This window comes from Pantherophis guttatus, chromosome 4 (genome assembly GCF_059756535.1).
Source record: "Pantherophis guttatus breed Tessera chromosome 4, ASM5975653v1, whole genome shotgun sequence".
Lineage (NCBI taxonomy): Eukaryota > Metazoa > Chordata > Lepidosauria > Squamata > Colubridae > Pantherophis > Pantherophis guttatus.
In genome coordinates this window covers 139,199,251-139,226,285 of record NC_142066.1, presented here as the reverse complement: position 1 = coordinate 139,226,285, position 27,035 = coordinate 139,199,251, and the positions used below count along the sequence as shown (strand labels likewise).

At 36.8% G+C, this 27,035-nt stretch overlaps 1 protein-coding gene across 8 annotated transcripts in view; it reads right to left on the bottom strand.

Moving 5' to 3' along the window:
• Window positions 1-4,892: 4,892 nt before the first annotated feature.
• WAC (WW domain containing adaptor with coiled-coil) overlaps window positions 4,893-27,035 on the bottom strand; it is a 67,887-nt gene continuing 45,744 nt past the window's right edge. For 5 of the 8 annotated variants that reach the window (XM_034402078.3, XM_034402077.3, XM_034402081.3 and 2 more), the window contains 6 exons: window positions 22,796-22,915; window positions 16,705-16,853; window positions 15,830-15,948; window positions 10,899-11,073; window positions 6,764-6,891; window positions 4,893-6,361 (listed from right to left, as the gene is read on the bottom strand). In XM_034402078.3, coding sequence (XP_034257969.1) covers window positions 6,292-6,361; window positions 6,764-6,891; window positions 10,899-11,073; window positions 15,830-15,948; window positions 16,705-16,853; window positions 22,796-22,915 — 761 coding nt within the window. In that variant the 3' untranslated portion in view covers window positions 4,893-6,291. The remainder of the gene's footprint in view (window positions 6,362-6,763; window positions 6,892-10,898; window positions 11,074-15,829; window positions 15,949-16,704; window positions 16,854-22,795; window positions 22,916-27,035) is intronic. The other 3 variants (XM_087892914.1, XM_087892912.1, XM_087892915.1) reach the window with 1 other exon arrangement.

Below are 27,035 nucleotides of genomic sequence, written 5' to 3'. Positions count from 1 at the left end.
CGGCCCGAACCAGACCAAATCGGGAGGAACCCACCACTGATTCAGGCCCATGAAAAAGCCAAAAGTTAATAGGCATGAATTCACTTCTAAAAATCTTGGCCTATCAGTGTAACCTACTTTCAGCCAAGGCAATGCAGGTAGTTCTTGACTGACAACAGTTTGCTTAGTGACTGTTCGAAGTTATAACGACACTGAAAAAAGTGATGGCCATTTTTCACACTTACAACTGTTGCAGCATCCCTATGATCACGTGATTTACATTCGAATGCTTGACAACTGATCCACGATGGTTGCAATGTCCCAAGGTCATGTTACCACCTTTTGTAGCCTTCTGACAAGCAAACTCAATGGGGAAACCAGATTCACTTAAACGCCATGTTAATAACTTAATAACTGCAGTGATTCACTTCTTAACAAATGTGGTAAGAAAAGTCATATAAGGGGGCAAAACTCACCTAACAAATTTCTAACTTAGCAATATCTATTTTGGGCTCAGTTGTGGTCGTAAGTTAAGGACTACTTGTATTTAAAGAAAGAGCTTTGGCCATTAAGGTCTAAACCAACACTGAGTGTCTTGCAAACATCAGGTTGTTGAAATGGCTGGGCAAGAATATTTTTAAACAGAAAAACACCTGACAATGAGTGTGACTCAGGACCATTGAATAGCCTTTACCAGAGCAAAATTTGAGCAGCTGTGTTTTATGGTTAAATATGAATGATTCAACAAGTGCCATACCTTGAGACAATGTATGGATGTAGAACACTTGGTATAGAAGATACACACCTGATTCAACTCCCAATTATGTCCCAACAAGAGCCCAGTATTTATAGACACTTTATTTTATTGCATCTGATGCTTATTTTTTCTTCATATTGTCAGCTAAATAATCAATAAAACTATATTAAATGATAGCAATGCTTTTAACAAACAGCTTCTGATGAATTGATTCATTGTGACCATTGATAAGACAGACATATGAATTAACTAGATTTATAGCTTATCTTTCATTCAGGAACTCAAAGTAATATAGCTCTTCCTTGTTGTCATCTCCTCGCAATCATATACTTAGATGTTATGAATATCCATACTATTACCTTGAAATCTCCATCTTTTGAGCCACTAAAAATGGTGATCTCGGTTTGATTGAAAACTACACGCCCATCTCCCTGTTACGTTACATGCAAAATCATGCCATCAGATATAATGCAATCAATTATTCACCTTTTAGAGGAAAATGACTTGTTATCCAAATTTACAACTTTTGCATAGTAAAAAAATATTTAGGTCACATAAACTGATTATGTAAAATTGTTTCATATTACTGAAATGCTTTGCAACATGACATTGATGGTGTCTTCAAATGGTCATCCATTTAGCAACTCCAGATTTCAGTTAAGAAATGTTCAGTTTTGCATATTGGAAAACAATATCAGAATGTAAAGGATAAATTAGGCGGTATTGATCTAGTACAGGGGTCCCCAACACCTGCTCCATGGACTGGTACCAGTCCACAGCCCATTGGGAACCAGGCCACACAAGTGGCATGCATGCATAAAACCACCACCACCCCTGCCGCCAGTCCGTACAGCCAGAAAGGTTGGGGACTTCTGTTCTAATAGATAACCCTTATTTTGTTAAGGATCTGGGCGTGCTCATTTTCAACGATTTATGTTCTAAAGTTCATCGTAACAGAATTGCTAAAAACCACTAAAATTGTGAACTTAATTCTATGAAGTTTTTTTCCCCTTGGAAATATTGTATTGCTCATTAGAGTGTACAAAATATGTTAGGCCAATCCTAAAATAGTGTTCAACTGTCTGGAATCCTTACCATATATTGGACATTTAATACCATCAAGTGAGTCCAGAAGTACTTTGCAAGAAAAGTCTTGGATTCTTCTGTCCATAATAGAATACCTTACGCTACTAGGCTTCAAATTCTAAGTTTGGATAATTTAGAACTACGACACTTGCAGTCACTTAGGGATTGTGTACAAATTGTGCATAGTAATGCTTTACCTGTAAATGACTTTTTTAGCTTTAATCACTCTGTTAACACATGCAAACTGCTTTAAATGTTGATTTTTGCAACAGAATTGTCATAAGTCTACCTGATTCAGTTGTATCAGCTATTAATTTTCAGATTTAATTCCAATTTAACTTCTGTGCGCCTTTCGATATTTAAGAGGTCCCCAAGGGAGCATGTGTAAGTGCACTGGCATGATTACCATCCCTGTCACTTTGATTTTATTTTGTTTGAATTTGTAATTTTTGCTTGATGAATAATGTGGCGATTCCTGGGATTGGGATTTGCAGGTGGCATCAGTCTTCCTTTGGCTAGGTTACAACCCTCCACCTAGTATAGATAGGCTAGGCAGGAATGAAGTTCATATTAGAAAGGCAGGTAATGTTTCCTTTGATAGGAAGCTGGTACTGTATATCATTAGGGGTTAATTTTAGTGATAATTAATATAGTGGTATGTAGAAATGATCTTGGGGGACAGGAAGCAGCCCTTAAGGGGTAGCTGCTGAATTTGCGGAAGAAATTGAGGCATGACAGAATTGGAAGGGACCTTGGAGGTCTTCTAGTACAAGCTCCTTCTCAAGCACTCAGAAGATCCCGTCTCTGGTTTCTTGGATTATAACGAAGGGGAAAGAGATGCACTTTCAGACTTTGAAGACTCTGTTAATGTAATTTTACAATAAAGATAAAGCTAGTAATTTTGGGTGTGCTTCTTGTCTAGATTACTTTACAAGGCTGACATTAAAGTAATAAAATAAGAACAAATGGAGTGAAGCACTACATAACAAAGGACAAAGGGCTGTCCCACAGAAACTGATGCAACTGGGAAGCTAATTTTATCTTACAGAGCAGTTGGATGAAAATTCAATTCTCCATTTTTAAAAGCTATCTGAAACTTGTCAATTCTTTTGTCTTCAGCATGCCTGTGTAGAGGACTCAGAAAATTGAAACAGAATTTAATCTTGCCTTCAAAAATTAATGCTTTCAGCATGTGACATTTTACTGCTTATAAAATGATGATCGTGTGCTGTCAAGTTGTTGACTATTGGCAACTACATAAATTCTCATAGAGGACAATCTGTCCCTAGCCTGGTTCTTTAGGTCTTCCAGTGGTGCATCAATTGCCACTATAACTCAGTCCATTTAGTTTAGGTTGTCATCTTCTTTCTTTTTCCATTCCCAGCATTAGAGCCTTCCCCAGGGAGGCAGGCATTGAAAGGTAAAGGTTTACTCCTGTCCAGAGGGGATGAGTGCTCAACTCAGGGTGGGTGGGTGCTCAACTCAGTTTCTTAGCTGAGGGAGCCAGTATTTTCCAAAGACAATTTCCATAGTCATGTGGCCAGCATGGCTGTATGCCAAGACACATGGATCACTGCTAGGTATTTACAAAATATATAAGTATAATAAGATAGTAGAGAGGCAAACTTGATTAGGCAAGTTTGATATCTGAAGGACAATTGAGGGACCCAGAAATGTTGGGCTAGTTAAATAGGAATTTGTCAAATATCACTGACTTTTCAAACTTGACAAAGACACATTTTTAATCTAAGATGGCATCCACAAGGCCAACATTAAATTAAAAAGCAAATTATTGTAACATGAGGTTGCCAATTATCAGGAAGTTTTGCCACCACCTGAAATTATATGAGATTTTGGATAGGAACACAGATTTGTGATATTAAGTGATTGCCTGAGATTTTGAACATTTTTAAGTATTAAAAAGGTATTTGTACTACTAGATAATGCAAGACATGCAATCTCAATCAGTTTGAGAGCTACACTAGTTTTTGTTTGGCAGTTCATTGAGCAAAAATCACAATCACAATACAACACTAAAATTTAAGGAAATAAAGAGTGCTAAGAGGCACTCTCTGGAAATTTCCAATTTGTGGTTGTAGAGATCTAAAGGGATTTTAAAAATCTACCATTTTCCCCCTTAAAAATATTTTAAATTAGTATCTTTTGAAAAGAAAAATGAAATAGAGCTGTTGTTCCTGAACATGATATATTCCTACCTCTTGCTGGACTGCCTTTTTCAGAATGAAATACTAATTAACGTTTTTCTGGTTAACATCAATTACATGAAATTTTGACTGCTCTTCTTGTTCAAGAGAACAGAACAAATCAACAGAACTTTAGAATGGGAAAACTCCTCTTTGCCCTGTGAATCTACTCAAGATCCACAAAGAACAGAACAGCACAAAGAAGCTGACCCATAAACACTGTCTTTATTGAAACACCAGAATTCAGTGTATTAAACTCTATTTTAACTACATTAATATATTTCCATAACTTATATAAATTATTATTTTTTTACTAATCTGTTATACTGTTGCATTATCACCCACCTAGATGCACTTTTAATTGTATAAATCAACCACTTTCAATTTTCATCAAGCAAACATGATTTTATGATATCAGGTAATACATAATACATTTTATGCTCTTAAAATAAGAAAGTGATTGTAAATTAGTAAACAGTGCTATAATAAGTTTGTTTGTTTTACAAAAATAGCTTTTTTTTCCTTTTCTGGATTTAAAACTTTTGGAAATATTACATCTTCTTTGAGGTCTCTATCAAGCGAAATCATTTTATAGAGTGTTTTCATTTTACAGTGTGTTATCAAGAAGACAAAAAGATAAGAACAGATTTACAAGCAAATGAGGAAGCATACATAAATAAGCAGGACTCTGTTTTTCTGAGGCAGTTGCATCTCTGAATGAATTTAAGTCAATACATCAACAGTGCCACAGCTGGTTTGCAAGTTGGCCATTTTTCCGCATGACCTAAATTTCTAATCAGACTTTTAAGAATGTATAAAGACTTAAACAAAGGTTATCATTATTTTTTTTGGAAAAAAAACCCAAATTTATTTTGTAGTAGCAATAGTTTCTTTTTTATTTTTTAATATACTTTAGGAAACAATATACAAAGCTGAGCTTTCCCACCATTTTCAAACAGTGAGACACTCCAATTACACAAAGTCAGCATTTTGTGATGGCTAAGAACAGCAGTCAGCACCAGACTTGAACAGTTAGCTACAACACAAACATCCTTTCAAATGAAAAGTCATAATAGCAAGACAGGTAAAAACCAGGAGTTAACATATGACAACTGTTGGGAGGTGTCACTGATCCTTGTTGAATGTCATTAAATATTTTATACACAATTACAATTTTTTTTAAACAAAACTTTCCAGAAGGACTTATTTTTAATTAAGTAAAAAAGTATTCAACAAGAATAGCTTTGATGAAGAATCCCCAAACAGTCTAAATTGTAATATGTTATCGACAAAGGAAAAGAGAACCAGTGGTTTTTTGTTTGTTTCTTTGTTTGAAAACATGTTTATTACAACAGATACAATTCACATCTGACTAGCTTTTTCCTTCCTTCCCTCCCACAACCATGTTGACATGTTCATTGGGCTATTTCCTTATAATCTGAGAAAGGGATGTACTTTCAAACACATATGCCCAGTAGTAGTATCAGTCCATTCTTTCAGGGTGCAAATGGAAATACATTTCAATAATTTATACAAACAAGTGGGTTATGCTCAATCACTGCAATTTTAAGCTACTGTACACAGGAATGAAAAGATTATAGAAAAGTGCCATAGCAACAGTGCCTTATGAAATGAAGAAATTAGAAGAATTAAAAAAAACCCTATTAAAATCAGATCTAGGAATTTAAAAAGAAAATGAACACAGAAAATTAAGAACACTGCTCTGTAAAACAGAAATGGAAAAGCACTGCTGTTGATTAGGTGCAAGTGTGGAAACAGTTGTTTCATGATATTTTGTACATTACCCTAACTGTTTCAAACTGTTGCAGCTTTGAGACACAGATCACCTGGCGCTTGCATTGTATTTCAGGAAATGCAAGATTTTCTGAACGATAAATTAACTAAAAAAAGAGAGCTAATTTTGCAGACAGGTTTACATGTAAAAGGCTAGGTATTTAGCCATCTCAGCATTGATTAGTTTTGGATGTCTAAGCTGATACACATGGCTTCCCATGGCTTCACTCTACAAAACATATTTACAACGTGAAGAATACATCTACAAGAAATCTACATTTCAAGGGTTTTACAAATCATTCTTGTATTTTTCCCCCGAATGACTTCCTTCCTTTCCCCTTTCCCCTTTTATTTTGTATTGCCCAACTCAACGGTCCAAAGTCTACTCAAATGCAGCTGAAAAAAAGGTTAAGACTGGGCAACTAGTTTTACAGTCTTGTACTTAAAACCCATGTGCAATTATTCAATATTTCACACCATGAAGGAATTCTGATTCTTTAGTTTTTCAAGTTCTTTAATTTGTTGTCTCAAAAAGAGTATCCTATAAAAGAAAATAATATAATTAGCATCTAAGATACCGAACTGATTCTTCAGTAAGAAGTTATACTGTGATAAACACAACTAATTATATGATTTATTAAACTTTTTTTAAAAGGATAAAATTCTTGGGCCTGGAAATGGTTGACCTACCTTAATGGTACACATAATGGACTAAATTATTGTTCAAGATCCGGAGCACACAAGGGTACCTTCAGTAGTTCAATGGCTGTGGAGGGAGGTATTATGCCTGTTTCAGTCAGCATCATCCTGGTATTAAATTCTAACAGTTCCTAGCCCTTGACTGTGCACTAGGGAATCCTCCTACATTTATATAAAAGTTGTACAAACAAATATAACCGGAAATTTGGCAAATCAAAAAAATGCACCCAAAATAAATAATTACCTTTGCTCACGCAAAGTTGCTTGAATTTCACATACTCGAACTAAAGATCTTAAGTTTTTTAATTCAGTACAAGTTTCAGACATATGGACACTTCCTGTATTATGAGCTTCTTCACGCAATCTTGATGCCTAAAAAATTAAAAGCAACTATTCAAAAACGTATTTCATTTATTAGACAATTTAGACAAAAACGAATACCTACTATAAAAGCTTACAGTATTAGTGAAAAGATGTCTATATGTTTAATAACATGAAGTACAGTTGGGAGAAAACCCAATTTTCTGGCACCCATAAAATAACATTTTTCAATTTTACCATATGACAGCAATCTAGACTTCAGCCTATTTTTTTCACTAAATTTTACATATCACTGAAAAAGTTTGCCTTTTTTTCCAGCCAAACCACTTAATTTTCTGTCATAACAAAACTATAGTGGAATAGCATTGGTTGTAATAATGGAAAACAGTTTCAATATTTTGATTCATTATTGATAATTATATGAATAATTCTCAGAGACTAATCATGAAAATCATCACTTAAAAATATTTTGCATTCTTAATTTCTTACAAGAAAAAATGAAAATCTAATAATTCTAACAATTATAAGGTTTCATATATTAAAATAAAAATCCTTCCCTTAAAATCTGAGTATGTAAACTCTCTTTCCATACTTATTACATCTGCAATGCTGAATGAGAACTAGAATCCTAAAAATAAACAAGCATACAAAGCCCTAAACTGTTGTTTTATAGTTAATTATCCTGCTGCATTGTGATACTTCTTTGACCTGCCAACTGGGGTAGACTATTAAAAAACAGATTAATTTACTAACATAAAGCAATCACAATTATTCTCCTATCACCCAAGATGTTCTTGAATGCTAATAAATAAATAAAATGTAAGTTTGCTGCAATCATTGTTAGTTTTATTACATTTACTTGGCTGACATGAAGTAATCTTAAATTCTCAAACTCTGAACTGAACAGGCAGAGCCAAGGCAAGGCACTGTAGGGAAGACTGCAAAGCAAGACAATGAAAAGATAGCATTATATTATTGAAATGAAGCCAATTGTGTAATTTTGGGCCAGGCATTCTATCTCAGTCCAACCCATCTCATCAGGCTGTTGTGGGGAAGAAAGAACTTCACTTGTACAAAATAAAAGGAGATTCAAATAAAAAGAAAATATGCAGAAAAAGTATTATGGTTGGAAATCAAGAATATATAGAATATAAGCAGAAGCCTAGCAAATGTCACAATTACTATTACTCAAACCCATATGACTAATGATAGGACAACTATATATGGGCAAAGAAAGGTTTAAGACCAATAACCTACCTTGCCCTTTTCCAAGTGAACTACCTTCCTAACTGCCAGAAAGACTAGAATCTCTCTTCCCATCTTCTTCTGAATTCAAGCAACCCTCTCATGATATAAATTTTTCAATTTTTGTAATTTTGGGATTATCAGAGAGAATTTACTCCATTCAATCCAATTCCTTGATCAGTTAATAAATCCAAATTAAAGAATTAGTGACTGATCATTGTCCATCCTCTCAGTATATTCAGGAATGGAACCTTACCTCCTTCCTGAGTAATTGGATCTATTGTTAAAATACTCTTAAAGAAGAAAGCTTAGATAGGAAATTCTTAGGAAATGAGAAACTAAAAGCTGAGATAAAATCACATATGTCCCCATAATCTATTTTCTTCTAGAACAGGGGTCTGCAACCTTAAACCTCAAAGAGCCCTTTGGACCCATTTCCCACAGAAAAGAAAACACCAGGAGCCACAAAACCTTTCCTGTGCCTGACTATTTCTTGAGCGGCCACAAAACTAGCATATGTAGTTGAATTAAATATTCTGTTTTCTTCTGAAACTTTTCTTTTCTTGGATTTATCCATGGTTGGCCTACCCGGGGTTGAAAATCTCAATAAATCGCATGCTGGTGGGTGTCACACTTTGGCGGTTGTGACACATATTTTGAATAACGGAGCCGCAGCAGAGGGATGAAAGAGCCAGATGGGGCTCTAGAGTCGCAGGTTGCTGACCCCTGCTCTGGAAGATAGCAATTTGTGCCTTCCAAATGTAGTCCACATTTTTCCAAAAGTAAACTTTTCAGAATAGTAAGTAATTTGCTATGATCCAAGAATGTTCTGTTTTCATGGTATAACAAATTAATCTCAGAACTTCCAAATCAATGTTTCCTGAAATATTCTGGGATATTTATACACATCTAAGTAAAAAGCACAGATGTAAATAATTCTAGCTGAAAAAAGAAGAAGAAAAAAGAAAGAAAAAGAACGGTGCTTATTGAAAAACCTAAAAGCTTACTAAACATCTAAAAACAAAACAAGTTAATATTCATGCAATAAGGAAAAGGAGGTTAAACCAGGTCAGCAAAAAAAGAGCACATGCAAATAGCCCAGAATTATAAAGAGGGCATCTGGCTAAAGCTTAAAATGAAAGAAAACTTGGCTAATTTTTCTAACAACTGTATTAAAACTTTCTCGGGTACATTTGAAATAAACCTAAGAATCAGTATATTAACTGCTCAAATGTGAATGCAAAATGCAGAGGTAAGAAAGAGAAGGCAGAACTATTCAAATTATCACAAAGAGAAAGGACAGACCAATTTAGGACAAGTATCTGAAAGTGGGACCTTTAGTACAAATGTTGGTAAATGTCACAATCCTGCTCAGTGTTTTGAGAAATGCTAAAAATAAATGGTTAAGATTCAGCTGATAATACTTATATTAAGCTATGAAATATACTGACTGGATTCACATTACACTGAATCAAAATATTGTTTGTTTCAATAATCATAGCTCAGGGTTAAAATGAGGGATTGTTGGTGCTCTCAGAGCTTTGTTCTTTTCTGGCATATGTTTTATTATCCAAACTAGATAACATCATCAGTTATTAGTTTGTTTCTATCTTATAGAAGTTCAGCCAATTATTATTATTTAATTAATCTTAATTAACTAAATTATATTATATAGCATTACAAATGAACCCAGAAATTATATGATCCTATTATCAGTGGCCCAGTGTGGGCCTAAAGATTAATCAGATTTTATTTTATATCTAGATTATTCCAAACTACTGTGCTGACATATGCTGCTCATTCAATTCTGCTTGGTTTCTTCTGCCAGCAAAAAATATTCCCAAAGCATACATGGAGTGCTTAGTATTAAGTCCATGTGAAATTACAGATTGGTTATCAAGATCAATCTTTCCCACAGCTTCATAATGTGAATCAGAAGTCCATCGACAGAAGACCTGAAAATATACTACAGTGTTACCTGGACCATAAGCATAGGACTCTTACCACTATTTCTGCTTTAAAGAGCTAGAATATTTCTCAAGCTACAGACAAAGTTAACTAAATTTCCAGGTCATACAACTGCTGAGGATATATCAAGTAAATTACATAGCTATTTTAACATATATATTAAATTATATATTTAATATAACACTATGTAAACATCTATGTAAACAGAGCTAGAATGAAAACAACAGTTAACTCCTCGAGGTTATATAATACTTTTTTAAAAAACTACTTCTGCTGTTTCTACAGCCTGTTTCTTCCCACCCAAAGACATGATTCTAATCTCTCTCCATTTCCAAAATGGAGTGGAACGTTATAAAAAATATTAACAAAAAATGCTTACTAAATATTATCAGATACAGGCAGTCCTTGACTTATAACTGTTCTTTTAGTGACCGTTCAAAGTTACTACGGCATTGAAAAAAAGTTAACGTATGACCATTTTTCGTACTTATGACTATTGCAGCATCCCCATGGGATCAAAATTCAGATGCTTGGCAATTGACTCGTATTTATGACATTTGCAATGTCCCAGGATCATATGATCACCTTTTGTGACCTTCTGAAAACCATAATCAATAGGGAAGCCAGATTCACTCAACAACCATGTTAGTAACTTAACTTTGGTGATTCACTTAATAACCATGGCAAGAAAGATCTTAAAATAGAGCAAAACATTTAACAATTGTTTTGCTTAATAACAGAAATTTTGGTCTCAATTGTGGTCGTTAAGTCAAAAACTACTTGTACACAAATTTCTAATAGAACTTATCCATAACATACAAGAAAACCACTGAATGTATAATCACCTGCTTTTCTGCATGATCTGCAGGCCATCCTTGGACATGCTTTATAAGATTCTCATTGAAATGGCCTGCTAGTGTAGGAGTTAATGAACATGTAGGCCGTCCAGATGCATTCTGTGGTGCTGTTGTGTTTGAAGCACTTGTATTGGAGGTATGATTTGGACCAGGAGATGGACTACTAAGAAAAAGAATGAAGTGTATCACTGTCACATTAATTCATATAATTTTTAAATCTTCTATCTACCATATTTTTTGGAGTATAAGACGCACCTTAATTTTGGGGGAGGAAAACGAGAAAAAAAGAATTCTGCCTCTGCCTACCAGCATCAGGATCAGCGGCGTCCTCACTTTCATTTGGATTTTGATAACACGTAGCACAGATCTTTTTATCAGTTTAAAACAAATCCTATCTATTTAACTGGAGTGGGTAGAATGGGGTGGGGGATGATTTTCATGGGGGCAGTTATCTCAGGAGGTTAAGGAGAAGTCTGCTGTTGTAGGGAGTGGGAATCTCCAATCTTCGCACAAGTTGCGAAGGCAGCCGTCAGAACTGCTAGAGCTGCTTCCAGGCAAACCCTGGGAGAACTCGGAGCAATCAGTGGCTAAAGGAGAAGAAGAAAACTATGGGCACGTTGAGAACACACACACTCCTGTTGCTGGAAGAAGGGGAAAGGGCTGCTTCTCCTGCAGTCTCTCCCACCACCCATCCTTGCACCTTGTGCCTACACTCCTCCCTCCTCAGCCACCTTCTCCTCCCAAACGGTCTTCATGCCCAGAGGGGCTCCATCCGCAGTCTAAGTTGCCCCCCCCCGCTCTCTTAAACTGAACTGCACTGAGCAGCTGGGGGGGGGGGTGGCATGAAGGAGAAATGTCTCAGCTCCCCACAGCCACTTGGCATTTTGACCACCCAGAATGGATCAACGCCTTCTTGGAGAATGTGCTTTCTCAACATGCCCAGTTTTCTTCTTCCCCTTTAGCCACCAAGAAGGAGGAGGGCGCTCAGCTCTGCAAATTGCACTGGAGAATCGGGGAGGAAAATGCCAGAAAATGCGATGCACAGAGGCCGACAGCCGCCCAAGGGTGGGGGCCAGCGGGTAGGTGGGCTACATTCGGAGTATAAGATGCATCCAGATTTTCACCCCCTTTTGGGGGGTAAAAAGGTACGTCTTATACTCCGAAAAATATGGTATATTTCTTTTTCCTACTACTTTGCCAGCTATTAATGAATATGGATTTATATGAAAATATATATATATATTACACAAATCTTTTCTTAAATTTATGCAGGTTATGCTGAATTATTTCAATAATCACTGACATAATTTTAGTAATAAAATGTTGATTTTAAACACCGACTATCCTTAAAGAATCACCAAAGGAATAAAAGAATTATTAGATTACATATGTATTTTATACTCTGCTTTCCATAAATGTTTAATTTGAATATTTGAAGAATAGTTTTTTAATTTATTCCATTTGGAGCTTTTGTAGTTGAGTGACATAGCAATAGCAATCACAATACTGCTTAGACATAAGGCTTTTATGTGCATATTCTTTCTAGCCAGGTTTTACCTACGTAAACTTAGTTGTTCTACAGCCCTAGGTTCTGTGAAATCTCATTCACAAGTTTCTGGACCTTTTTTCTGCTGACAAACTGCAACTCTGTGTTGCTCTCTGGGAGAGAGTTAAGAATCTTCAGCATAAAGATTTAGAACAATTAGAAGAGATTTATGCCAGTGAAACAGAAAGGTCTTAAGTGCACGATTGAAAGTACGAAGATCTGGGATCATTCGTATCCCTGGGGGTAACCTGTTCCAAAGGGTAGGTGCCCCCACAGAAAAGGCTCTTTCTCAGGGAACCACCAGTCGACATTGCTTTAGTGACGGCATCCTGAGCAGGCCCACCCTGTGGGAGCATGCTGGTTGGTGGGAGGTTATTGGTTGCAGAAGGTGGTCTCGTAGGTACCCAGGTCCTAAGCCATGGAGCACTTTAAAGGTAAGAACCAACACCTTGAAGCGCACTTGGAAGACCACCGGGAGCCAGTGCAGCTCGCGTAAGAGAGGTGTTACATGTGAGCACCATGTCACTCCCAATATCACCCGCACAGCTGCATTCTGGATCAGTTGGAGCCTCCGCGTGCACCTCAAGGGGAGCCCCATGTAAAGAGCATTACAGTAGTCCAGACGGGAAGTGATGAGGGCATGAGTGACTGTGCATAAGGAGTCCCAATCTAGAAAGGGTCGCAACTGGCGAATCAGGCGAACCTGATAGAAAGCTCCCCTGTTATTTTGAAATGTATAGTATAAGGGGGTTATAATAATATTATTAGAAAGAAAGGGTCAGTATATGGGGGATGGAGTAAGGGGATGGTAAAGTATTATATAATCTGTTATGAATTTGGGTTTTATTTTGAAGAAGCCACAGGGGGAGGGGAGGGGGAGGGGGGTTAGGGAGGAGGGGGGAAAGGGGGGGGGAATTTATATTTGAGAATTCCTTCTTTGCTGTTTATTATGGTAGAAATAATGTGCAAAGCTCAGCGGAATTTCACAAATTACAGGAATTATGGAATAAGTGATTCAGCAACTGAAACATGGTGTAGCACAATGTGTCTCCTTCAGAACAATTAGAAAAGAAACCCATTTTTCAGAAGCAGGGAAAGCAGAATGGAAAAAATATAAACAGTTGCATAACCGTTGCGGATCCAAGGATTTAGCTGTTTGTGGAACTGAAAGTTGATAGCCCGCTAGCAAAATTGAAAAGAGGCTAAATACTGGAAAAATCTGCTGACTTGATTTTGCTAAATGCTCTGACAAGCTATGGATCTACTCGCTGAAGCAGAATTTAAATGTCTGGCTTATTAGCTGGTTACTTATGAAGACCAAAATAAGGCATATGCCTGTTATCCTTCCTTAAGCCTTTCATTGTCAGGAAAAGCACACAAAAAATGGCAACTAATAGATGTATGAATGAAAAGTAGATATTTACGAAAGCTCCCCTGGTCACGGCTGTCATATGCTCTTCTAAAGAAAGCCGCAGGACAACACCTAAGTTGCAAGCCCTCTCCGTGGGGGCCAATGACTCGCCCCCAATAGTCAGCGATGGTATCAGCTGGCTATATCGGGACACTGGCAGCCACAGCAACTTGGTCTTGGAAGGGTTGAGTCGGAGCCTGTTTCTCCCCATCCAGATCCACACGGCTTCGAGGCACCGGGACATCACTGCAAGGGCATCATTGGGGTGGTCTGGGGTGGAGATGTACAGCTGAGTATCATCAGCGTAAAGATGGCACTGCACCCCAAAACCACAGATGAGCTCACCCAGCGGCTTCACATAAATGTTGAACAGAAGAGGTGAGAGGACCGACCCCTGCGGCACCCCACAAATAAGGTGTCTTGAAGTCGACCTCTGCCCTCCTGCCAACACAGACTGCGACCGGTCAGAGATAGGAAGAGAACCACCGTAGAAAAGTGCCTCCCACTCCTAGCCCCTCCAGCCGGCGCAGCAAGATACCATGGTCAATGGTGTCAAAAGCCGCTGAGAGATTTAATAGAACCAGGATAGAGGAGCAACCCCTATCTCGAGCTCTCCAGAGATCATCAACCAATGCAACCAATGCCGTTTCAGTGCTGTAACCAGGCCTGAAGCCGGACTGGAATGGATCTAAGTAGACAGTTTCATCCAGGTACTGCAGGAGTTGCTGTGCCACCACACTCTCAACAACCTTTGCCACAAAGCGAAGGTTGGAGACAGGACAGTAGTTTGCTAGAATAGCCGGGTCCAGAGAGGGCTTCTTGAGGAGAAGAATTATAAGAAGAATATAAGTATATTCTTCTTATATACCACTCCATAGTGCTTTTCAGCTCTCTCTAAGCAATTTACAGTGTCAGCATATTGCCCCCAACAATCTGGGTCCTCATTTTACTGACTCTGGAAGGATGGAAGGTTTGAGCCAAATTCTTGGCAGTGAGCAGAGGTAGCCTGCAATACTGCATTCTAACCACTGCGCCACCATGACATAGAAATATTGATAATAAAACAAAAACAGCAGCCAAAAAAAGCAGTTTTAGAAAACTATCTGGACTTACATATAAGAAAAAAATATTACCATCTATTAAATTGCTGTTTCTCTGAAGAGTACATATTTACTATTGTTAACGCCAGCATCCACCTTCTTCCTCTGAGAAAGAGTTGGGAGAAGGTAAAACACGTGGCTTAGTAAGACATGTGTAATTTCTTTGAAATGTTTTGAAGTCAAATTGTTTCTTAGGTTGTACAACAAAGTTTGCGTTCATGAGGTGATGGGAATTATTTTCATAAAAATCAAGGGAAATTGGGCAGGGGGATCTTCCCCTCGTTTTAAAAATCTTACATCGCTCTCTGATATTTCCAACTATGTAGTTGTTCAAATAAAAATGGAATCTGAACATTTTCTATTGTATGGAAACAAATGAAATAGTTCTTATAAATTTGATAATTTAGTAATTTCATTCTGTATTTTACAATTAGCAATATTTGGGTTCAAAGCTGAAAATGTTTCTGATTCAAAAGAATCCAAATGTTTAATATAAGACTACGCGCAAAGCACTTAGACAAATTCCTTTGTTTAGGTCCAGCTGAATGGATCCTAGTGTTCTTCAAGCCAACTTGTGAGATGTAAGAAAAACATTAACATATATTGGTGGTTAAATTGAAAATTTAGCAATATGATTAGTAGTCTGCAGGAGATATATTTCTTATAAGAAACAGAATGTTCCAATAAGAAAATATAACATCTACAATTATTATTTTTGCAGTGCATAATCCAAACTTTAATTTAAAAACCCTGACTAAGATGTGTAGATGAGAAAGCATGCCATCAAAATGAGTATACAATATAATCAACATTTCTATTACAATGCATGATGAAATCAATTATTTCACTAATGTAAATTTACCTTGAACGCTGAAGACTTCGAGGAGAAGCAGGTTCATGACCTTGTGGTTTGTCAGCAGCCACAGGCTGTTGAGACGTTGACTGTAAAACTGGTCCTTGCTTAATACCTGAAGTAGTAACCTGAAGTTCAAAACTTGATTAGCTATCTACATTTGTTCAACAGAATGTCCTTCATCAATACTTATGCCAGAATAAAATAAACCCTACTGTTATATGACACTGGGACTATTAGCTAAATCAATAACAAAATAAAACTTGTCCTGAGATGTTGTGGCTCATTCTGATAAAAGCAACCTAAATGCAGCAACAGTTGCTTAACACTATGACTTCCTGGTTTGCTGTAGCAAGGCATCTATTTAGCACCCTTTGGCAGTATACTGGAAATACAAGAGCCTAAGGAACTTGTGAATATTCAATTGCCAATTAAGACCTATTTGGTCTGAATAATTACTGATTCAATATCAGCTAGAGAAGCTACATGAACACAAAAAGCAGTCAGCTGGAGTCTTTGCTGTAATGGTTTACAACCTTGCTTTAGCCATCGTTAAAGGTTATCAACTGAATGTTGTTGAGAATATTTAAAATCTGCAGATGACATTGTGGTGAAACTTTTAAGAGAGACAGATTTCAAAATCTAGACATAATATGCTGAAATTAATAGGATGAAATTGAATAGAGGGAAATGTAAAGTCCTGCATGGAGGTAAGAAAAATTAAAGGATATTCATACTATGTGAAAGACCAGTTGGCAACTTTTTTGAAAAGGTTTTGGGTGTCCTTATCAACTACAAGTATAAACCAGCATGTGATGGTTTATGATTCTATGAACCTACTGCAGACTAACAATAATAGAGTTATATTCTTACAACAAACTTACCTTTGGCTGTGATGATACAGGAGGTGTACTAATCAAAGGTTTCAAAGGAACTGTGTTAGTCTGAGGCGTGCTTATTCTTGGTGATACGTATGATCTTGGTGATGAAGCATCAGATGTTAAAGACATTGGGGACTGATTAGATGGCTGAGCTGTGAATAAAATCATAACAGTGATTTATTATTATCGAATGAATATTTGTAAAGAAACAGTATTTTATGAGTTAAGTCAGACAACCCTATAAATAAATTTGCTGCTGTCATTAACATAAATAAAGTCAACGCAGGTACTACTGCATCAATCAATAAATCTTATGGTCACAGACCAGCAAATTTACTGCATCAAAGAATGAAAATCTTACATTGACAAGGTACATACAGCTATTTGTGCCAAAACAATCAATGGGATCTAGGAAAAACTAGACAACCCATGTCCTGTTTAGTCACTTTTTCAATATTTTCTTAATTAAGCAAAGAAACAGAATGCTTAGGGCAAAAAAGCAGTGGGAGCAGGAGAGTTTTTCTATCAAGTTCCCTTGTGTGGAAGTTGGCATGGAGCATCAGAAACCTTCCTTTTTTTCCCTTCCTAATCTCCTTTCCCTTTAATTCCTGCTGGTTTTTCCTTTTACTTTGCTTGTGGAAAGCTTGCAAGGAGAAAGTCAGTGGGGAAGCCAGCATGAAGTTGCAAGCCCAAGGCTGCTACTGGGTGGGAAGAAATTACTGTGAGACTGGGAAACTGTCTCAGAATATTGAAAATGAAGATCACATGATCAGCAGCCAATAGCACTGAAGCAGCCACAACTTCCCCAAATTTTATTCCCTCAGAAGCCATGTATCCCAGATTTTTTATTTATTTTTTATTTTATTTTATTAATTCGATTTATTTGCCGCCCTTCTCCGGAGACTCAGGGCGGCTTACAATGCATTAAGCAATAGCCTTCATACTTTTGTATATACCTGCTTAGTAGCGCTTTTTGCCGGCCTCCACCCCCCGAGCAGTGTTCTATTTTATACAAAGTCAGCTTATTGCCCTACAAACCGGGTTCTCATTTTACCTACATCGAAAGGATGGAAGGGTGAGTCAACCTTGAGCCTGGTGACAATTGAACTCGCAGTAATTGCAGGCAGCTGGCAGCTAAGTGCTACTTTTAACAGTAGTTTAGTCAGCTGCGCCACCAAGGCTCTATTATAAGTTAAGTTAGTTCATTTGGGATATCTCAGCTGAAAAAATTATTATCCTATAACGCATTGTTTCAACCAGTTTAAAAGTCATGACAACGAATGCTTTTGTAGTATATAGGTAATTTGTTTTCAACAGACTGTTTGGAATCAAGAAGTACATAAATTGCAGCAAATAAGTAAATAAGCAGACAAATGCATGCACTATGGCTAGCTTTTTATGAGAGCAATCTCCATAACTTTAACCTAAAAAACTAAGGACACAATATATAAATATCAAATTTATTCTTGCATACATAAGTGTACTAATTTATTTAGAAAATACTGATACATAAGACATTCTGTACCCAAAACACTGAGCCATAGGCAGTTTGTACCAAGATTGAAAATCTGAGCACAAACCTGAAGTACAGGTAATCCTTGATTTATGATGACAATTGAGCCCAAAATTTCTGTTGTTAAGCAAGACAGTTGTTAGATGAGTTTTGCCCCATTTTACAACTTTCCTTGCCACAGTTGCTAAGTAAATTACTATAGTTGATAAGTTAATAACCCAGTTGTTAAGTGAATCTGGCTTTTTCATTGATTTTTCTTGTCAGAAAGTCACAAAAGGTGATCACATGAACAAGGGACACCACAACCGTCATAAATATCAGCTAATTACCTAGAGTCCAAATTTTGATCATATGGCTGCTTATCTTGATTTAAGACCTTTTTCAACTGATAAATTTGAATTTCTCTCTAGTTTTGCTGCAAATCAAGCATTACAATTGAATATTTGGGGTAAGATAAACATGACTTGGCTTGATTTCAGTTATTATTTGGCCTACTGAAATCCTGGCAAATACTGAGATTCCTGTATTAATGATACAAGATATGTATGTTTATAGGTAGGTGTGTAAAATAATGACTCAATTATTTATGAAAATCTTAATAATATTGTATAATCCTGGTTTAATTTTAGTGGATACTTTTAATGGGGGCATTAAGATGGATCTTCTATATTATTATTGCTAGGCATCAGCTCAGCCCCATGGAAGCTATTTTAACACTCTTTTCAAACTGAACAACAAAACAAATTTGACATATTTCTCAAATGCTTCTTGCAATTTTGTTGAGCTAAAGTATTAATTATTTAGTTGAGTTGCTACATATGTTATTATTGCTACTTCTGTTTCACAATAGCTTTAATTTTGAAGAATTTCTAAAGTGAAATCTTTTAAAGAAAATTTATGAATCTGATAGTAATTATAAGATCTGTGGAATAATGAGCTTACGTTTTCTGATAAACCTATGGAGAAAGCACTTTAATAATTACTTCTCTATTATTTTAAAATGAGACTGATACAAAGAATATTTCTTAACATAACACAAATACACAGTTACAATCTTATATATAAGGTGTAATTGCCTAAAAAATGGACATCTACATAGAAACAGTAATTCATATGGCTGAACCAGCTATAACTGCCAATTTAGGATTGAAATAAATAGGATAGACAAGGCTTTCAATCAATTTTTCCTGTTAAGGATAGCTATATTGCTAGTATTTGATATCTATGAAAATACACAGAAATGTGGGTTTTTAGGGCATAAAGATTGACTAGTATAATGGTCATACAAACTTGAAAGGATTAATCTACAACTGATTTTCAGCAATAGATCATTTTTATGTCCACATTTAAATTAGATTTTGGGGCGGGATGGTGTGCAATGTGCATGTGGGGTTTTTTGGGTTTTTTTTTTGTTGTTGTTTTTTTTTGCCAAAGTGGCAAGGAGAAAACCTTTCAATGGTAAAGTCAAAATATGTTCAAATTATGTTTACAATGTGACTTTCTAGGATTCTTTATTTTTTAATATCATGATGATTAATCTTGAAGCTACAGTTATATATATATATATATATATATATATATATATATATATATATATATATATATATATATATATATATATATATATATATAGTGTACATACACACACACACACACACACTCCTCAGTTAATAACTTCTCATTCATGACCATTCAAAGTTGTAATTGTGCTGAATAAGTGGTATCTATTACTGGTCTTCCATGTTCTAACTGTTGCTGTGCCCCCAAAATCATTTGATCATGATCTAGGCACTTGGCAACCAGTTTATACTTAGAATGGTCACAATATCCCAGTGTCACATCATCACCATTGTGACCTTCCATGCCAACTTCCCACAAGCAAAGTCGGTCAGGAAACTGGCAAGGAAGGTTGTAAGTCATTCCTGTTTTTTCTCCTGAGGAGCCCCACTATAGACTATGACATCCCAGGGATCTCTTTCTTCATAGCACACACTCATTCTGCAGCACCCCAGTGCTTACTCAGCACAGCAGCAACCCTTCCTCAAATATACTCACCAATCCCGCAATCCCGCATCTCACTCTATAGTACTCACCTACCAATGAGCCTGCTTGCCACTCTCTAGAACTTGCAACTTTCTGTCAACTTTTCCATTAACTTTATTTTTGGGAAGGCAGCAGGAGTCACAAATTATGGTCACATAAGGTTCCCACTTAGCAACTCACAATCCTCACTTAAGTATTGACAACAGGAATGGCTATGATTGCCATTGCTAGGCATGATATAGCACTTTACAACTGCATCAGTTAAAACAAAATTCCAGTCCCAATTACTGCTATTAAGCAAATACTACCTACATGTTTTCTATTAATTAGAGTAATATAATAAAAATTACCCAATCCTAGGTACTAGAAGCATCTGAAAATATATATGTATTTTCTCTACTGCATAAACAGTAACTTTATTTTAAACTGAATCATCAGGGTGCATATAGCTCTGAACAGATATACCATATTTTTTGCTCCATAAAACAACACTTTTCCCCCCAAAAAGTGGGTGGCCACAGTGGCGGGGCAGCAACAGGCAGCAGCGGTGAACGGCTTGTCGCCACCGCCGCTGCCACCTATTAGTGTTGGATCGACCTCCCGGAATGCCGCCAATCAGCTGTTCCAAGCGTCGGGGATTGCTGCCGCCGGTGAGTGGCTCCGGGCAGTGGCAATAGCTGGGGAACACTGGTGAAGGCTCCAGCGTTCCCCGGCAGAGGCAGCAGACACAGAAGAGGCAGCAATGGTGCCACTTCCGGTTGACCAGCCGGTGATCGGCGGGGCTACGGGAGGCTGAGATCCAGTTGTCACTCAGCTGACTGGTGGTGTGGGCAATGGAGCGTAGCCCTGACGAGCCATATGCTGGGGCTGTAAAACAGAGGCAGATTTTTTATTTTCTTGTTTTCCTCCTCTAAAGCTAGGTACGTCTTATGGTCCGGGGCATCTTACGGAGCGAAAAATATGGTACTTTTCACATATCATCAGCCCTTTGAGATAGACTAGACCAAATCTCAAAAATTATGAATATTAGTATCATTCGAATTGCAATGTTAGAGTAATAGAATCTTGCAAAAAGCCTTTCTCCTTTTACATTTCAGAGAACTTGTGAAGGCCAACTCTGAGATGTTTACTCAAATTACATTTCCACTTTGGACTCAGATTTTGCTTATCTGACCGTTGTCTAGGCTGCACTCTTCTTCTTGTCTCTCAAGGTTACTCACACAGCCCATTACACATACAGAGCAAGTCTTGATTTCAATATTAAAGAGGATTTCTAATGATAACCAAGAATTCACCTATGACACAGATCCAAGATAGGATATGCATCTTCACAAGCAGGATGTGGCTGTTGGATACACAGTGATTACCCAATGATTCCTTCTTAGAAAAAACCTGGTACTTTTAAAACAACAGACAGAACTTCAGAAGTTATGAATGGAGGCTGAGAAAAGCAGATGCCAGTAATCCACAGACTCCAATTAACATTTGGAAATTCTAGTTAACTGAAGCAAAGGAAACCTGTTTCCAGAGTATATTCTATTTCTGGTAGAAATGAGTATAACAAAGAACTGGGAAATTGCATGAAGATTAATTTTGTTTCCATATTGTACCAAGTCAAACTTTTAAGTCTAATATTCTTATTCCTATCTTAAATTATAAAAGTTTTGCTTATTTGTGAATAAAGTACACTGAACACGTCTTCTCTAGACACTTGGTATCGTTAATTTGAAATACCTAGTAACTCTAAGGTTGCATGGGGCACAAAGTATGAGGCATTTATAACAAACTAGGCCCCTCTGGTCACCTGCTCTGTTCTTTGAATTTATTTTACCCCTAATTGTTAATCATTCAACAAAATTAATAGGACGTTACATGAAATTCAAAGTACTTTAGTAAAAAGCAAAAATCTAATCTTTAAAAAAAAACTTTATGTGTGCTTTTGAGTCAGTCTTGATTTTTGATAACTGCTTGAAAAGTCCATGAAGTTTTCTTGACACATTTTCGAAAGTGATTTGCCACTACTTTTTTCCTAGGCTGAGAACATTTGACTAGTTCAAAATCACCAAATTGGCTTTGTACATAAGGCAGAATCAGAATTCACAATCTCCTGGTTTCTAGTCTTGGCCTTTATATCAAACTGACTCTCCGCTCATTATTAGTTTTAAGTGTTCCCTGTCAAAATGCTATATGAAACAAGACAAAACAAAAAGTAATAAATAATATAATTGCAAATGCAAATGAAGCCAAACAATTTGGAAAATGGGAATTTAGTTGTCAGTAGATAATCAGCAGGACAATCATCGGATAAAATTATTGCAAAAAAATTTATACTGTTATCCTTTCCATTACTGAATATATTTATTCTGGATGCTATAAGGGCATTGATCACTTCCCACAGTTTACCTCAGATAAACTTAGATACAAACAGCGCTTCTCTAGAAAGTAACTTTTCATTATTTTGGTAATTATAGTTCATCGGTCAAGCTCACATGAAATACAAAACATCACAAAGATAGCAACAAGAAGCGTCCAAATTACCTTGTGTAGAAAGCTGTGTTGCTTGAGTAATCAGGGAACTTATATTAAAAGATGGTCCGGCAGTGAGAATTTTATGCAAAATTGACTGCAGAGAAGCTTGTGTCACAGCAGCTGTAAGAACTAATACAAATAAAGATTGTGAAAGTATTGTTCCCTAAACCAAAATAAGTTAAAGCTATTTTATACATTTATGATAAATTTAGCAATTGTATATATAGACACAATAATTTCCCGTTTCCGAAAGCTTTAGTATAGATGTCACTAGTAGTTTCTTCTTGAAAATATCCAATTGCTCTCTCTCAAGTCAAGAACTTGTTCTTTTTTTTTATTGCAAAAGTTTTACAATTACATTTTCACCCCATTTTTCCCCCCAACCCACCCCATACTCCCCACCCTAACCCCCCCGAACCGCCCCTGACCCTCCCCCCGACTTCCACAGAATATAATCCCATCAAAATCCCTTTTATAAAACCTGAATCTCTCAAACCGCCTTATAATTTTTCATCTCAAAATTCATACATTTCTATTTTTATATAATACTTTCAATGAAAAGCTATTTGATACTTCCTAGTTTGATATTTGTTCTGCACATAATCTATCCATTTTTTCCATTCCCATTCATAAGTCTCTTGTGAGCGATCTTTTAAATATGCTGAAATCTTCGCCATCTCTGCAAAACTGGCCATCTTCAAAGTCCATTCTTCAATAGTGGGCAAAGCTTCATTTTTCCAATATTTACCTATCAATAATCTCGCTGCTGTTATCATATACAATATCAACTTAGTTTCATCCAATGTAAAACCCTTTACTATACCCAATAAAAACAATTGTGGAGAAAATTGAATTTTTTTCTTCAAAACATTCTGCATAACCCACCATATTTTTATCCAAAAAGCCTTAACTTTCTTACAGTTCCACCAGACATGGTAACATGTAGCCTCTAAACAATCACATCTCCAACATTTTGGCTGAACATTAGGATACATACAGGATAATTTCTTGGGATCTAAATGCCATCTGTAAAACATTTTATAAAAATTTTCCCTCAAATTCTGCGATTGTGTAAATTTAACATTCTGAACCCATATTTTTTCCCATGTTTCCAACATCACTGGTTCTGCAAAATTCTGTGCCCACTTAATCATGCAATCTTTAACCAATTCAGTTTCTGAATCCCTTTCTAACAAAACATTATATAACCTTTTAATATGCATTGGACCTTTCTCTTTTATATGTCTAACCAATTCTTCCTCATGTACCATTATACCAATTTTTTGGTCCTCTTTCTATCTCAATTGAAGTTGATTATACTGTAACCAAGTTAGATTAATCCCTTCTTCCAACAGTGTCTCTAATGTCTTCAGTTGCCATCTGCCCGCATCTGTAAAAAGAACCTCTTTATATAAAAACCCCCCGAGTGACATTATATTTGTATTCCACATAATATGACCAAGATCCAGCCATAGCGGTATTTTGTAATCCCATTTGAATCGGTGCTTCTTCCAAACTCTCATCAAGGACTCTCTAAGTATATGGCTTTTGAATACTTTATCCACTTTGTTTTCATAAAATAAGTAAGCGTGCCAACCAAATTCAAGATCAAAACTTTCTATATTCAATATTCCAGTCTTTTTCCTTCCAAACCAATCGCTTGCTTGAGTCAAAGCTGCTGCTTCATAATATAACTGTAGGTTTGGAAGTTTAAGACCTCCCCTTTCTGGAACATCTTGCATAATTTTCAGTTTCACTCTCGGTTTTTTCTCGTTCCAGACAAACTTATTCACTCCACTTTGCCATTCTTTCAACTGTTTATCACTTTTAAGCACCGGAATCATTTGAAACAAAAAAAGAAATCTTGGCAAAGAACTTGTTCTTGAGAGAGATCAATATCATTCAATTGTTATTAGGATTCATTAATTTCCAGAAAGATGCAAACACAGGAAGTCTTTGGTTAATGATTGCTTGTTCAGCAACTGTTCAAAGATTCAGTGCCAAATGGCACTGAACAAGTGGTATTTATCACCAGTTCTCAAAGTTGTGGCCATCGCAGCACCCCTGTAGTTATGTGGTTATAATTCAGCTATTTGGCAACTGGTGTACAATTTTGTTGATTGCAGCATCCCAGTCACGTGATACATGAATGTCCATAACAGTCATATGATTGCCAATTGTGACCTTAATTGATAAGTTTCCAACAAGCAAAATAAATGGTGAAGCTGGCAGGAAATTGCAAGTTGTGACCATATGACTACTCCATATGACTTAACTACTGCAACTGGAACTGCCATTGTTAATTTAGAGCAGTCATATGATTTATTTATTTATTTATTATTTGCTTTTTGATCACATTACTTAACAACACAATTCCCAGTTCAAATGATTGTAAACTGAGGACTATCTGTTTCTATATTTAGAAATAAGCCCTACTGAATTCAATGGTGATTACTTCCAGGTAAATAACTCCAATCTCTTAATTTATGAAATGAAAATATTGGAATAAAATATTCCTTGTCTAAAATGCTATTTCATGACCTGGTTTTCGATTAAACTGATGTTAAACAATTTACTATACAAAGAAAATGTATAGAGCATTCTACAACTCAAGTTTAAAAAAAACCTGACCTAGTTTTAGCAGTGATAGCAGATACACACATTAGAGACACAAGATTCCTACCTTAGCATCAGTGAAGGAATAGAATATTTGTAAAGAGAGCAAATAATATATAGATAATATTTGCATACTTCCTGATCCTCAGTTGCAAATGCTTCTCTCTCAACTATTTTAAAGCCATATGCTCTCAGTCATTCTCTGAATGAAAAAGTCAATTAACAAAATGAGCCCAACACCTTCCCAATGAGGAAAACTATTTAGGAATCTTTTTAGTTTGGAAGAAAGGTGATTAAGACAATAGAATAAGAACAGACTTGGAGATCTTCTAATCTAATCTTTTGCTTGAGCAGGAGACCCTATATCTTTTCAGACAAATGGTTGTCCAAATGGTTGTGGGAACACCAACTTCTGGAAGCAAATCATCTCACAGATTGTTTTAATTGTCAGGAAAAAATCCTTAGTTCTAGGTTGGTTCTGTCCTTGATTAGTTTCAGTCTATTGCTTCTTATTCTGCCTTCAGGTGCTTTGGAGAATAGGTTGACCCCCTTTGTGGCAACCCCTTAGATATTGGAACACTGCTATCGTGTTATCCTGTAGTCTTTCTTTTCACTAGACTAGACATAACCAATTCCTGCAACTGTTCTTCGTATGTTTTAACCTCCAGTCCTCTAATCATCTTTATTGCTCTTCTGTACACTTTTTTAGAGTCTCAACATCTTTTTTATATTATGGCGACCAAAACTGGATACAATATTCCAAGTATGGCCTTACCAAGGCATTATAACGTGGTATTAACACTTCATGTGATCTTGATTCTATCTCTGTTAATGCAGTCTAGGATTGTATTGCTTTCTTGGCAGCTGCAGCATAATGCTGGCTCATACTTAAATGGTTTTCCACTAGGATTCCAAAATCCCCTTTTGCAGGTACTAGTATTGAGCTAGATACCACCTATTCTATACCTGTGCGTTTGATTTTTCTTGCCAAAAGATAAAACCTTACTTTTCTCACCACTGAATTTCATTTTGTTAGATAGGGCCCAGTGTTCAAGACTATCAAGATCCTTCTTCTAGAGCAGGTATGTCAAACTTGATTTCATTGAGGGCCACATCAGGTTATGCTTGACCTCAGAGGGCCAGGGTGGGTGTGGCCAGCTTAACGTCATTCATGTTGTGGACACCTATGGTGGCCTAAGCGTTCTGCCAGAGAAAATGGACTCCTGAGCTCCGTTTTCAGCTGCAACCGATTCCTGCAACCCTCTGCCAGCGAAAATGGAGTTCAGGAGGGCTGCCCCCGGCCCTCCTAAGCTTTGGCTGCAACAGCCTCCTGCAACCCTCTGCCAGAAAAAAGGGAGCTCAGGAGGACCATTCAAACTCCGTTTTTGCTGGCAGAGGCACCACAGGCCAGTCCTTTGCTGTTTCCCACAAGCCAGATCTAAGCATCCTGTGGGCCGCATTCAGCCCGCAGGCCTTGAGTTTGACACCACCATTCTAGAGTGCTGTTGTGACTCCGACCCCCGAGCCAGTCTTATCAGAGGGAGAAGATTCCGAAAGTGAAGGAGAGGAGTTGGCAAGGCCTCCCTCTCCAGGACCTTCCTCTCTGGCAATGCCTCAAGTGTCCTCCGAAGGC